This window comes from Callospermophilus lateralis, chromosome 17 (assembly GCF_048772815.1).
Source record: "Callospermophilus lateralis isolate mCalLat2 chromosome 17, mCalLat2.hap1, whole genome shotgun sequence".
NCBI classification, from domain to species: domain Eukaryota; kingdom Metazoa; phylum Chordata; class Mammalia; order Rodentia; family Sciuridae; genus Callospermophilus; species Callospermophilus lateralis.
The window spans coordinates 17,135,322-17,150,473 of NC_135321.1; the positions used below are offsets into that span (position 1 = coordinate 17,135,322).

Below are 15,152 nucleotides of genomic sequence, written 5' to 3' on the forward strand. Positions count from 1 at the left end.
GAAAGTTTGGAAGGTTACATTGTCATTTATAGTCTAGCTAGAGGAGGCAATCCTGGTATTTCAAACCTTAGCTTATGCTAGAACATTGGTCATCTCTGAATCAGAGTTGCAGAAGACCTGGAAACATATGATGCAAAAGTCCCTGTCTTGTTACAGAGCTATAAATATAATGTACACAGTTACCATGATGGCTTTACAGTTCCACTTATTCCTCAAGCTTTATCCTATAGTGCCTGTCTCAGGCTGGCACAGGGTCAGATTAAGCTGTTAATGTATATACTTGCTGGGCTGCTGGTCCTTACTAGTCTTCTTTCTAATGATGATAATAAAGCTTTTGTGAGTCATTCCAGTATGAGAGGCACTCTGCTAGATTAGACAAAATTGGTAGTCTTATACTCTGAATCAGCCCTGTTTGAATAGAGGCACATAAACCATGCCTCTTTGAGCTTTTAGGTTTTAAAAGGTAGCAACGGACAAATAAATGCTTCATATGTTTACTTAAGTAGTTTTCGATTGCAAACAATATGGTTAATTACCATATGGTTTTGTTTATTTTTTGTAGATGGGGGTTTTAACAAATTTCTGGTCTTTCTTTTAAAAGTGGGCCCTAAGCTAAATTAAAAGATAAAATTTATGCAAATAATAAATTTTATGATCATGCTTGTAGCCAAGTTTCCCTTTATAGAGAGATGAATTATCTTTCTAGATGGTGCCTGAAATGATGATTCCTATAAAATAGCGTAAATAAATTCCTATTTTCTTCACTTTCAGTTTTTTTATCATTTGTCTTGATTTTTAACTGATTTTCCAACTGAAAATGAGAATTAAATGAATGTGGAAAAGGGTAATAAATACCTAATCTTCTAGTTTGGTGGTTCTTAATCAGGGAGTGGGGGTTATTTTGCTTTCCAAGGATTGCTTGGAAATGTCTGCAAACATCTTTGGTGGTCCCAACAGGGGAGAAGGGGTGCTACTGGCTTCTAGTGGGTTGAGGCCAGAGATGCTATAAAACATCCTACATGTGTTCTTCCTAAAATAAGCATCCACATACAACAGACATCAACAGTGTCAAATCTGAGAAACCTGCTTTTGAGGTGTGCATGAGGAGCAGAGAAAGTCTCCCATCAACTTGCTGTAAACAAATCACATCACCTCTCTTGACTTGATTTCTTTATTTGCAACATGAAAAGGTTGTGCAAGAAGGCCCCTTCCCTCCAAAATCCCATGACTCATTTTTCTATCACATAGAAGTGTTACATGTCATCTTATCAATGATTTGTTGATATAAAGTATTGAGAATTTTTAAAAGCAGACATAATTGTATGGGGAAGTTAGTTTTTCTCTGCCAAACAGCAGCCAGGGTATTAATTTAGATGGAGATTGCCTTCCCTTTGTTGCTTATGAACACAGTGTGACCTGTTTCTTCCTTTGGTTGCTTTTGGCAAATTATGAAGTACCAAGAACTTGGTGCCACATAGTATAAGATTATATGTCACCCAATTAAAAAAGGATCAAAGAATTTTTAGAAGACATTCCTCCAAGGAAGATATGCTAATGGCTGAAAAGCTTGTGAAACAATGTTCAAATTAAAACCAGTGATATCGTCTCATTTTTATTAGGATGGGGACAATCAAAAAAGAAAAAGAAAATAGCAAGTGTTGGTGAGGCTGTGCAGAAACTGGAACATTTATCTACTGCTGGTGGGAATGTAAAATGACGTAGTCACTATGTAAACTGGTATAGGGATTCCTTAAAAAAATTAGAAATAGAGTTACCATGTGATCTAGCAATCTCACTTCTGAGTATTATACTCAAACTAAAAAAACGTTTTAAAAAATTGAAAGCAGGGTCTTGAAGAGATATATGCATACCATATTTATTACAGCACTATTCACAAGAGTCAAGCAACCCAGGTGTCTACCAGTGTTAAGAATGGTTGAATAAAAAATGGAATATTATTTGTCCTTAAAAAGGAAGAAAAATTATGACATACATTATAATATAGATGAATCTTGAAGATGTTATTAAATGTAATAAGCCAGTCACTAAATGATAAATACTATATGATTTCACTTAAAAATAGATAAAATGATAAGTCTTAAGTTGTCTTTATCAGAATTTTTTTTTTAAATATGTCAAAATTGGGGCTGGGGATGTGGCTCAAGCGGTAGCGCGCTCGCCTGGCATTCGTGCGGCCCGGGTTCGATCCTCAGCACCACATACAAAGATGTTGTGTCCGCCAATAACTAGAAAATAAATATTTAAAAATTCTCTCTATCTCTCTCTCTCACTCTCTCTTTTAAAAAAAATGTCAAAATTATCTAATAGTGTAGGGCCTGTTTATGGTTTTGTACTTTAAGTACTTCAATTTATTTTTCTCCAGTTCTCTTCTTCATACAAGGGTGGAAAACCAGAGAAACAGAGGTGGAGTTTATGCAAAATTTGCACCTGTTGTGTACGAACCTTTTTTCCCACCTGGTGAAAACCGTGCTTTAGTCATCACCGGTTCTTGGCTGGTAGGTACCATTAGTGTGTCTGGGTCTTTGGCTCAAATGAAAAAAAGTTCACTTTGGACCAATTTTAGATGGTGTTACATATTTGTTAATGCTAACTTAAAAATCTCTTAGCCTATAAATTCAAGTGTGATTTCCCAAGTTTGAAGCTTAATTTTACAGGACATATGAAAGCAATTATACCAAACAGGTAACAGTGGTTATCTTGGTTTATTAATTAATGAGTAATTTTCATTTTGTTATTTGTAGATTTTCGTATTCTCCAGATTTAGGTCATAAATGTTCTGTCATTAGAACAATATAACCAATGATGTAATCCACAAACTCTCCTGCACGAAACTTAAGTCTTGGAAATGATGATAACCTTTGGTGTAAAAACTAAAGTGACCTCAATCCTCTCCATGATTTCACAGAATGAGATTCTTCTAGAGAAAAAGACCAAAAGAAATAAGATTCTGAAGCTGAAGTTCCCAAGGACAAAAGAAGAGAGACGGATTCGAACCCAAAGCAAGAGAAGGCTCGAGGCTAAGAAAGAGCAGCGGCAGAGGAACTTTGTGGACCTGGCCTGCGAGTGCAGCGCTGTCATCTGCTGCCGTGTCACTCCCAAGCAGAAGGCCATGGTGGTGGACCTGGTGAAAAGGTACAAGAAGGCCATCACACTGGCCATTGGAGATGGAGCCAACGACGTGAACATGATCAAGAGTGAGTTGCGCCCAGGTGGCCCATAAAACCCAACTAGAAATAGCAGGAGTGTTTTGGGGGTGGGGGGTCATTTCTTCAGCTTTCATTGTGGAAGTTTTCATAAAGCAGGTGTTTAAGGAAGGCACTGGGTCACCCCTGTGCCCATGCCCTTGCCCTGGGGAAGCCAACAGACTATCCAGGAGGAGTGGGCAGGACTCACAGGGGGACTTAGGATGCCCAGCAGAAGATGAGTTCTCCAGGGTGAATTTATCATTATTTGTTTCCTACTTTTTCCTGTTTGATGTGACTTTTCCCCCCTCTTGCCAGATCTTCTCCTTTATTTCTTTAAGCTTATTTAAAACCCAGATATTTAATAAGTTTTGCAAATAGTTCTGCTAAGCTCAGCATAAACTGGTGAACTCTCTCTGGTATTCATTTGGGGAATATTATTCTCTCTCATCTGCGCACTTCTCGAGGGCTTTCTTCTTACCTTTGGCAAATTTATTGGAACTTCACCACTGGGTCACGTCAGAGAAGTCTGAAGTAACATGTTTAACTTTGAAATAAAACTCCAGCATGGTCTCACCATCCTGACTGACCTCCCAGAAGACCACCCTGGGTCACTTTACTGGATGGAAGACCCTCGGTACTTGCCACTAATGGACTGAGTTCTAGTGTGGAGAAATGAAGCTGTGCTGGTAGTAAAGCATGCACAACAAACCTGTGGCCCTCAGCCCATGTCTGAGTCTGTCCTCTTCTCTCCCTGTAGCACTATAAGAGAAGACAGGTAGAATAACCCTTATGTGTATGCCTGGGACCAGAAATGTTTCAGATTTTAGAAATTTTCAATTTGGGAAAATTTGCATAGACCTGACTCTTTAAACGCTGTTCAAAAACTTGGGAGATCCTGGGGCATTTGGGATTTTGCAATTGGGGATGCTCAATTTATATCATGTAATGAAAATGCCCAAACTAATGAGACCTTAGCACTTGGGCTTATGATCAGGCCTGTCTTTTCATCTGAAAACAAGAAACATATCTCCAATGTCACCTCTAGCTCTATGATATTATTATTCTTGTTGTTATTAAGGTGAACTATTATATGACTGTACTATATAAGCATGTCTTGTTGTGCTGGGTATTTTAAATGCATTATATATAACTAGATCTTAATTGAGCTATGTTGTGACTCATGAGGCCATCTTTTTCTTTTCTTACAGTTTTCTCCTCCTCCTCCTCCTTCTCCTTGATAGATACTAAGAATATTCCGACTTTATCTTCCTCCCCAGGAGTCATCTATATGACGTATGTCTTCTTGCTTTTTTATCAATGCATATATCTGCTGTCACCAGCTGCTTAGTTCCTCTCCACTGCTTTTTGCATGTGCTTGTCCTATCATATGAGTGGCATTCTTTGCTCTGAATTAAATCTACTTCTTTCTTCTGTAGCCAGCTCTAGTTTATTTTCCATTATACATCCTTGACATAACTAGGGTAACTCAAACATTATTTTTATTCAGTTTAATGCAGACTCTTAGATGTTGGGGAGGAAAGAAGCAGGGGATCGTTTGCCTTGAAGATTTATCATGATATTATACCATTCAAGCTGGAAGGTTTTTTCCTCTGAGTCAACCATTTGATACCAAGGAGGTAGAACAAAGTCAACCAAGATGAACTATTTTTCTTAAGTTGTTTTACATTTTTAATTAAGCTCTATTATATATTAGGTGCTTTTATATATAAATTACAGATCACGTATTTGGGATGAGATTATGGGAAGCTGAGGTCTTAGAAGTTATCAAAATAGTATTGGTACCTTTTTGTACTCTGTAAAGGCTGCCATCTCTAACAATTTTGAGAACAATATACAGGAAGAAATTGTTGGTCATAAAAGGAGGGAAATTCAGGTGTTGAAAACAATCTGACCACTAGCTAACATGCTTCGTGTTTTGCAGTTTAGTCTAGTAGAAATGGAGGGAATCATGAACAACACTTTTTTTTTTTTTTTTTTTTGATAACAGGGATTGAACCCAGGGGTGCTTAAGTATTGAGCCACATCCCCAGCCCCTTTTGTTTATTTATTTATTTTAATTTTAAGACAGGGTCTTGCTAAGTTGCTTAAGGCCTCACTAAGTTGCGAGGCTGACTTTGAACTTCTCAGCCTGCTGAACCGCTGGTATTACAGGTGTGTGCCACAGTGCCCTGCTGACCACCACGTTTTGTCCCTAGCAAGTGTCTATAGACTCTCAGAGGCTGCCCTCTTCCTGTTTTGTGCCTGAAGATATCTTATACCAGCTAGGCTGTGGTTGACTCTTTTGGTACAAAGACCCCAAGAGTACACATGAACTACAGGAGAGATGAAATGAAAGCAGAGAGATTAAATAAAGCCTTTTAATATTCAGTTTGTTGGGCAATGTTGAAGGCATGCCGCCCAGCGAAGAATTTCACACTCCATTTAGAACTTCAGGAAAATCTTATACTTATGTTTTTGGGGAAGCGCCAGTTTTGCCCTATAGTGCATCTGCTCAGTTGCCTCCTGTTACCGTGTAAACCGTGCCAGTGTTCATTTCACATGCTGTCCTTGTCTGCACAGTGATAAGTTTGAAGAATTGGGTTCAAGGGCCTGGACGGGTTCCTCTCCTCTGTACTCCCTCTGTGGTTTGTTCATGAAAGGAAAAAGGGCCATGGTTTGGTGGAAAGAGCAGTTGGCAGTCACAACTGGTCATAAGAAATGTGTGTGTGTATGTGTTTTGAAAGAGATCATAAATGCCAAATGAGATATAATATCTTCTTTGAGAATTGCAAAATGTAATTGAAAACATAGGTTTGGACAATTATTTTGAATTTTCCAGACCTTGTGTTCTGCAATTAGGGTGGGGTTTTTGAAGCTTCTTTCTAGTTGGCAACTCTGCGGAGTTGGCAGTCACTTCTCAGGGTCCAAGCCAGGGTTGTTGTGTTCTCCAACACATTTTCTCCAAATGATCTCACTATTGGTCTTTACATTCATGACTTTTAAAACTAATAAAATTCACAATTCTCTTAACTCAAAAATGTTTTTTAATGATTTTTGGAAGGATGAACAAAATTATGCCTTTTAATTTTTATCCACTCTAGAAACCTACCCCCTTGTAAGAAATGATGTCTTTAGGTCATAATGGGCCCTGAATAAGCCTTTCAGAGTTGAAGAGGGTCTTAGTTAAAACTCCTTTGATTACAAGTATTGGAAGACAGCCAAAATGAGTTTAAGAAAAACAATTATTAATTAATTTGAAAACTAAGATACCTCACACTGAAAACTAAGATACCTCACACAAAAAAGCAGGCCTAAGGAAGATGTTAGGACCAGGACCTAGAGTTGCACTAGGAACCCAGTGTCTTGTCTGTCTGACTGCCTCTGTCTATTTTCCTTCCCTGCTTTATTCCTCTGCCTCTCAGAATCCTTCAGAAAGAAATATATTCATTTTTCACTTCAATAGTTTACATGTTAAATTTCCAGATACAAACTCTAGAATGGTAGTTCTAGAATATCAAGAAAGAGACTGATTTGCCCAGCTTGGTCTTTCTACCAGTTAGGATTTAGTAGAGGAAACACACCCGTGTGTACTTTTTGTAGGAACCCATTAATGTAGCAGACTAGGTACCTTCAAAAGATGTGGATGAACTGGAGAAGCAAGTCCAGGCTGAGTCTCTGACCTTCCGGCCACTTTCCAGAGGAGTTTTTACCTTTGATATCGCTCTGAACAGCTTCCCAGTTAAGAAGCCTTTGCAGTTGCCTATCAACATTAGGACAGCTGGGGAATGGATATGAACTCTGCTCCAGAGTTCAAAAAGGAAAGGGGTTCACTTTGCTTTACAGTTACAAGTGGGTCTAAGCAATGGAACCTGATTCACAAGAACCTGGGTGTGAGGCAATCCGGGAGATATAGGGTTTTTTAATTTGCTTTCCTACCTCACCAGTTAGAATGGGATAGAAAGTAGATTGAGAAAGCCCATTTGTAGTATCTGTCCAGATGATATATCTGCTGGTGGCTGACCCAGATATGGTCAAGGATACAGGGACACAGATTGTATAGTGGATGCCTGGGGCTCACCCTGTGGGTGGGAGGGATGGCTTCTAAATTGGGCAGATAATCCAAATGGAATTCACCACCCACCCAATCCTTTCACAAATATTTATAGAGGCTCTATCATGCTTTGTTAAGCAACATGTGCCTCTGACTTTGAGTTGGGTTCACAGGCTGGAGGGTGAAGATGGGGAGCAAGAGCTTTTGTACGTATTGTTCCATGAATTGAACATCTTTGTTATTTGTTTTGCTGTGGAAACTTTCCTCCCCACCCCATGGTGCTAGGGATTGAACACAGGGCCTCGTGCATTCGAGGTAAACGCCCTACCACTGAGCTACATTCCTGGTCCTGCTGTGGAAACGTTTTTATTATCTGATGTTTTGCTTTAAAATCAGTTTATGATCCTCCGTATTTTCTCCTTCTGTCATATAGCTGCGCATATTGGTGTTGGAATAAGTGGACAAGAAGGAATGCAAGCCGTCATGTCCAGTGACTATTCCTTTGCTCAGTTCAGATATCTGCAGAGGCTGTTGCTGGTGCATGGCCGGTGGTCTTACATAAGGATGTGCAAGTTCCTCCGATATTTCTTTTATAAAAACTTTGCATTTACTTTGGTTCATTTCTGGTACTCCTTCTTCAATGGCTACTCAGCACAGGTAAAATAACATTTTTTTCATTACTTTTTATTTAGTAGAGCTTTTCTCTTAAGTGAATAAAACTCTAGTTCTACAAAAGCAAATTTATTTATTTATTTAGGTACTGGGGATTGAACCCAGGAGCACTTAATCACTGAGCCACATCCCCAGCCCTTTTTGTTTCTTATTTTGAGACAGGGTCTCCCTAAGTTGCTTAGGGCCTCACTGAACTACTGAGGCTAACATCTATCCCATAGCTGTGAGCTTCCTGAGTCACTGGGATTACAAGTGTGCACCACCACAACGGGCATAAATTTGTTTCTTTATTTTGTAGTTTGAGTTCTGTGTCTTCTCACAGTTGGGAGCATAATTAAGAGTATAACTTACTTTTCTAGAATGTTTCTGGTGCTTTAAAAATATTTTTATTTACTCTGGATGGTGGTAGAGGATTTGCTTATATTTCTCTTCACTTTAGATTATTTTTTCATGTTATCTTGTTATTAAAAATACTGATCGAAGATTGTTCAGCTGTGAATGTGTAAGATTCTATTTGACCAAGGCAAAGGGCTATAGAAATTGTAGGTAATGATAGCGCTATTAATATCACTCCTATTTGATGGTGGTGGTGGCTTTTTTTTTTCTTTCTTAGTTTTTGATGAATGAGAGGGGCACATATTTAATATGTTAAAATGGTGATGTAGCAGAAAAATAACATGAGTAAAAATGAACCTGAGTCAGTGCCCATAGTGTTGAACTTTCTCTGAAGCCATGCCACAGTGCTGTGATGTCAGGGGGGTCTCAGACTGAGCAACAGGAGAGCCTGGGCACAGTGGGGCCTACTTCCTGTTTCCAGGTAGAACTGCATAGAACTCTTGTCAGGAGTAAGCCTGTTTCCTGTATCCCGTGTAGGGGACCAGAGTGCTCAGTGTTCTTTATCCCTTTCAGAAGCCTATTTTGTTTTTATATATATCTCCAGCATATTCTATTTTATAAAATTGTTTTATAGAAATCTGGCCTTGCAAAATAAAAGGAAACCAAAAAATTTAAATAGTACTTGTGTGCTTCTAAACTGGTTTCACAAAGTGTTGTAATTGATTAATCCTCCCGTAGACCGCGTACGAGGACTGGTTCATCACACTGTACAACGTGCTGTACTCCAGCCTGCCGGTGCTCCTCATGGGGCTGCTCGACCAGGTAGGAGCCAAGGGCTGGGGGAGCTTGGGTAGAACTCCCGCTAGAGAGGTCACAGCAAACACTTGAGTGCTTTCTTCTGGTTTTCACTTTGTCCTGAATAAACCCTAGGAGAGTTATGCTGTCAGGCAACAACTGCTGTACTTCTTGTTTCATAATAAAAAAAAAAAAAAAGGAAGATTTTTGTGACTTCAATTCATTGGCAGTGCTTGCATGTTCCTTTCAGACACTGAGACCTGACTGTTTAGACACCTGAGAGTCTAGTCTATCTCTATATTAGTAATGTTCTCATTTTAAAAATAAATTTTAACACTTTCCAAAATTTATGTGTCTAATTCCCAAATTAGTCTGTATTTTATTTAGTAGCAATTCTTAGAGAAGGTGCCTCAATAAATAAAAGGTAATAATTAAAAATCAATTTACCAACTTGTATGGGAATATTTTTCCCCAAAGAATTCAAAACAATATAAATATATTCTCTAAAGGGGCTGGCAATATAGCTCAGATGGTAGAGTTAGTAGAGTGCTTGCCTCACATGCACAAGGCCCTGGGTTCAATCCCAAGCACCACAAAAGAAAAGAGAGAGAGAGAGAGAGAGAGAGAGAGAGAGAGAGAGAGAGAGAGAGAGAGAGAGAAGAAGAAGAGGAGAAGAGAAGAGAAGAGAATATAAATATATAAATATATTCTCTAAGGAAGTAAGAAAAAAATTCTCTTTACATTTTTAACATTTTCCATAAGCAGAAAAATAATAATGTCCTACCTAGTCCCTCTCTAAATTAAATATTAAATATTAATTAAATAATGGTGGATTAAAGCTATGATTGATCTCAGCACAAGAGAAATATTGCAGGATTTATTCCACTCAGTTTGTCTTCTTAGAACTCAACAGCAAGTCACAATTCTTTATGAGATACAGATTGCAGCATATCTCTGACTTCTTGACCTGATGGACAATATATCACTCTAATTTTGTTTTCTCCTTAAGGATGTCAGTGACAAACTAAGCCTCCGATTCCCTGGATTGTATGTAGTGGGACAAAGAGACTTACTATTCAACTACAAGAAATTCTTCATCAGCTTGTTACATGGAATCTTAACATCCATGGTCCTCTTCTTCATTCCTCTTGGAGCTTATCTGCAAACTGTGGGACAAGATGGAGAGGCACCTTCAGACTACCAGTCTTTTGCTGTCACTGTTGCTTCGGCTCTCATAATAACAGTCAATTTCCAGGTGCGTGGCTTCCCTCAACTGTGTCTGTTGGCACCTGTATTTTTATAAATAGGCTGGCGTGCACAGCCCGTTCTCCCTCCAGTTGAACCTCTACCACTTTATAAAATGAGTGCTATTTTTGTCCCTTATCCCAACCCTATTTCATTCCTGAGTCAGGGATAGTTTGGTTTCTGATTGCTCAGTATTCAAGTCAAATCATGCCTAAAACACAAAATTCCATTTTCAGAATTCCTAGTTCTTTCCTTTCTTGCTAATTCCCCAAATGAGTGCTCTGTTTTCCTCTCATTTCCCAACAGATTGGTTTGGATACTTCTTACTGGACTTTTGTGAATGCTTTTTCAATTTTTGGAAGCATAGCACTTTATTTTGGCATCATGTTTGACTTTCACAGCGCTGGGATACATGTTCTTTTACCATCTGCATTTCAATTTACAGGTTAGTGTTTTCTAAATCCCAAAAATAAACTAGCAGACAAATGTCATTATTTATATTTGGAGGTAACTTCTGGGTATATTAAAAAATACACAAAGGGTGAATGATTGCTGTTTGGAGGAAGCCAATCTGGTTGTAAAACTTTACCATGGATAATCAATGTGAGGTTACAGAATATTAACTAGGCCCTTAGGATAAGGGACCATGTGACTTACTCCCCTATTCTTTCCAGGCACCGCTTCCAATGCCCTGAGGCAGCCGTACATTTGGTTGACCATCATCTTGACTGTGGCAGTGTGTTTATTGCCCGTCGTAGCTGTCCGCTTCTTGTCAATGACCATTTGGCCATCAGAAAGTGATAAGGTATGCAGAGATCCAGTCCTCCTCTAATTCTTGAGTGTCCCCCACAGAAACCAAAGTGTTTCCCAACAGCACTTTTCCTGCAAACCTCAAACCTCATGGGAAGTTTGGTTAGAATGATTTTTATGACTCCTCCTCTCTAACTCCATCTTGCAAATAAGTGCTTGGGATTGGGATTTTTAGTTTGCCTGCATTTAAATACAAAAAAAAATATGTCCAAATGTAAACAAAGAGGGAGAGTAAAATAGTGAATCTCATATATTTACCCCTTCAAGTTAACAAGTGTTAGCATTTTGCTGTGTAAATAGTCTGGTTTTTTCTCTGTTTATTTAAAGCAAAATATCACCACCTTGAAGGAGCCTTGGGGTAACAAGGAACAGAAAGCTGTGAACTCAAAATGTCTTAACAATAATGCATAAAAATTAGAATTCACACTACATTGGTTAAGCAACTTAATGTTGCCAAAAAAAAAAGAACTTGGGTCCTTCTGTGTCCTCAGAGGCTGGTGTCTTCATTATTAGCATCATCTTGGTGCTGGAAGCAGCCACAGAAGTTCCCAGCATCACATCTGATGTGTGAGATGGAAGTGGGGGTGGGGCGAAGAGGCTCACCGTCCTGTAGCTTTCCTTTAAGCTCCTCCGAACGCTTCACCCAGGGGCCCAGCACACTGCCCTCAGGTCTCATTTGCCAGATTTGGGACCCAGGCCCATTCCTGGATTAGTTATGGTGGGAAGTCAATCAGGCCGTTCCCTGATGTGGGATGTGGCTGTATGGAGGAGGGATAACTGTATAAAATCACTTTCATGAGAAAAAAAGGAGAGAACAGATGTTAGGCAGGCCACCTTCAGTTGTCCCCAGAGCTCTCTTTGGCAGTGACAAAAATATGCAGTAGCAACGAGGACAAGAGGCCCATAGTTTTTTCTTCGTCCTGTACCAATCTGATCTGTGCCATGGAAGGAGCACTAGCTTAGGGAAAGTGGGACTGGTCCCAAATTCCAGCTGCCGGAATGTAGAACCGCCCCTGCTCTCCACGTCCTCCCCGCCCCCCGCCCCCCGTAGGGATGGGGACACAACAGTGATGCCTGCATCCGCCCTAGATGCCCCATCGGCTCCTTTCTGCCCTGCTCCTTTTGGCCAGATGCCCTCACCTGTATTTTCATCCCTCCCACTTTTCCCACCTTCTGCAGATCCAGAAGCATCGCAAGCGGTTGAAGGCCGAGGAGCAGTGGAAGCGGCGGCAGAACGTGTTTCGCCGGGGCGCGTCGTCTAGGCGCTCGGCCTACGCCTTCTCGCACCAGCGCGGCTACGCGGACCTCATCTCCTCTGGGCGCAGCATCCGCAAGAAGCGCTCGCCGCTGGACGCCATCATCGCCGACGGGACGGCCGAGTACCGGCGCACGGTGGAGAGCTGAGCGCCAGCCTCGCGGGTCGCGCACGCCCGGAAATGTCTATTTTTTTATCAAAGACTCTCAGGAACTTTTTTTTAAAAAAAACTGAATTTGTCGCAAAGATACTGAAGACAATAACCTTTATAAGAAAGGATCTGGGTTGAGCTGTTGAGCAATAGCAAAGCCAAGAGACCCTGTCATTCATCTGGTTATGTTGTTTGTGATTCAAAGGGAACGTTTCAATTCAGACTCAGTCTAGGGTAACAGAATTAGAAAATGTCTTCTATTTCAGTTCCAATGCTATTGCATTGTAAAATGACAATTAAATTTTCCTGTCTGTGATCTTAAGCATGAATTTCCCAGAGACTGTTTTCATAAGTGTAAGATTTCAGTCTGTTTGGGGTTTATTTCCAAGTTAAGCTGCACTTTACACATTTTTACTAATCCATATTTTAGCAACTTCCTCTACTACCAAGGGACTTGAGTTCCTACTTTTTTTTTAAGCACCTAAGTATTTAGAGACTTTTTTAAAAAGTTTCTGAAAACTGAGGATATTATCAACAGGCACTAAGAAAGTTACAGTTCAGAAAAATAAATTCTAGCATGCTATTGCAAAGAGGGTCTTTAACGTATTTCAAGAAGGCTAGAAGACTTTGAATGTTTACACTACAAAGAAATGGTAAATGTTTGAGGAGATACACAAACTAGGATTTGAACATTCCACATTGTGTACACATATGGAAACATGTGATGGGCAGCGGCTAGCTCAGGGTTAGAGCACTGCACAAGGTCTGGGATTCCATCCCCAGCACCAAGTAAATAAATATAAATCATCACATAGTACCCCATAAATATGTACAATTACTATGTGTCAAATAAAAATTAATTTTTAAAAAAGAACAGAAGAATGCCTACCAAAAAATATTAGTGTGCCTGCCTTTGAAGGGCAGTGTTCTTTTTTATCACTTACCCCACTAGATATATGGTGTGGGGGGAGGAAGAAGCTACTCTATCCTTAGGGTGATTGGCCTTGATTACCAAGATAAATGAGAGGTTGCTGCTACATAGAATAGGAATGTATCTAAAATGCAGAGGTCCTTTGGATGCTTTCCCCAGTGCTGCCTGGGAGCAATTGAAAGATCAAGTGTATACTGAAGAAAAAAATGCTTAAGCAGAAAAACCTTGGGTATATCAATGGTAAATTGCAGAACATTTCACAAAACTGTCTTTTAAAAAGCAAACTTTTATGCTTGCCTACACATAAAGTATTTTATAAGGGCCTTGAACAGAAACATACTCTTTGTATATCATGATGGAAGAGGTTAGTGGGAACCTCCTTTCTTCCTTCCTTTTTTTTTTTTTTTTAACTAAGTGTAACCACACTTCAAGTTTTTAAAACTAAATATATGGTATCTATTTATTTATTTGGCAATCTGAGGATATACTTTAATAACTTTTATTCTTTTTTTGTTGTTCTTTTTAGTAATACATGACAGTAGAATTAATTTTGACATACATACATGGAGTATAACTTCCCATTCTTGTGTTTGTACTTGGTGTAGAGTTACACTGGTCATGTATTCATATAAGAACATAGGAAAGTTATGTCTAATTCACTATTTTTCCTATAGGGAACTTCATTTCTAAGTCTGAAGCACAGCATAACCTTTGAACTTTGAAGGTAACTTTAGGCAATTACTAAAAATATTCTCCAGAAGGTAATAGTTTCTTCTAAAGCTGTTTCTCATTTAGGTGAGAAACGGATCTAGAAGAAACACACTAGTTTCCACGTTCTATTGAAGATGCAGAAGTATTTTCAACAATTCTTTTTAAAGTGGGGCTGAGGAGTGATTTTCACCTTTACCGTTAGGCTGTGACTATTCACATTGGTGCATTTCTATGAGGAAATCACAACACGTGTATAATTGACACAGGACAGGAAAATATAATTGTAATTTTATAATGTATTTTCTAGGTATAATAAAAGAATGTGTGGCTATTATGTGGAATTTCTGAACGTTTACAACTTTTGTCTTGTAAATAAAAAGAATTGTATGTTTCTCTTTTTTTACAGAAAAGTTAGCTTGTATAATTTTGTCAGTTTCAGATTTCTCTCCTGTTTTTGAATTGTGGGAAAGGTTGACGATGCAATGTGTCAAAGACTTATACTGTTGGGTGCAATATTAGCAATTTTAAAAATGCAAATTGCTTCAGATAAATTATTTCTATATGCTGTAAATCTAAGATTGAATGTATATTTTTGTTTAAAAAAATAAATGCTTTAGTAAAATCTTTGGAAAATGTAATATTTTAAAATATTTTTCAGTTAGTTTTGTTTTGTTTTTGTTTGTAAGTATAGAAGAATCTAGTCCTGCAAGATTCCTCAAGGGACTTAGGGGTTCTGTGCTGGTGAGAAACAAAGTTTTGGACACTAAATGTTAGTGGAGATGTGACTGAAAAAGGCTATTAGAGTAACATAGGGTTCAGTTGCTAAGATCAAGTCTGCTGCAAGGAAAATGCATGTTAGTATATTTAGACAAGGAACAATTTCTCCAAATGACATCAACTCTTTGAACCATAAGGAGAAAGGAGTAGATAGTTCTGGAAATATATGATGAAGAGTTTGCAGAAAAAAGGCCAAAGGGGAACAAAGAAGG

At 38.9% G+C, this 15,152-nt stretch overlaps 1 protein-coding gene across 2 annotated transcripts in view; it reads left to right on the plus strand.

The window, feature by feature from the left end:
• Atp8b1 (ATPase phospholipid transporting 8B1) overlaps positions 1–14,801 on the plus strand; it is a 61,347-nt gene extending 46,546 nt beyond the window's left edge. For both annotated transcript variants that reach the window (XM_076836566.2, XM_076836567.2), the window contains 8 exons: positions 2,384–2,516; positions 2,927–3,215; positions 7,691–7,914; positions 9,004–9,087; positions 10,070–10,315; positions 10,612–10,750; positions 10,980–11,110; positions 12,295–14,801. In XM_076836566.2, coding sequence (XP_076692681.1) covers positions 2,384–2,516; positions 2,927–3,215; positions 7,691–7,914; positions 9,004–9,087; positions 10,070–10,315; positions 10,612–10,750; positions 10,980–11,110; positions 12,295–12,519 — 1,471 coding nt within the window. In that variant the 3' untranslated portion in view covers positions 12,520–14,801. The remainder of the gene's footprint in view (positions 1–2,383; positions 2,517–2,926; positions 3,216–7,690; positions 7,915–9,003; positions 9,088–10,069; positions 10,316–10,611; positions 10,751–10,979; positions 11,111–12,294) is intronic.
• The last annotated feature ends 351 nt before the right edge of the window (positions 14,802–15,152 follow it).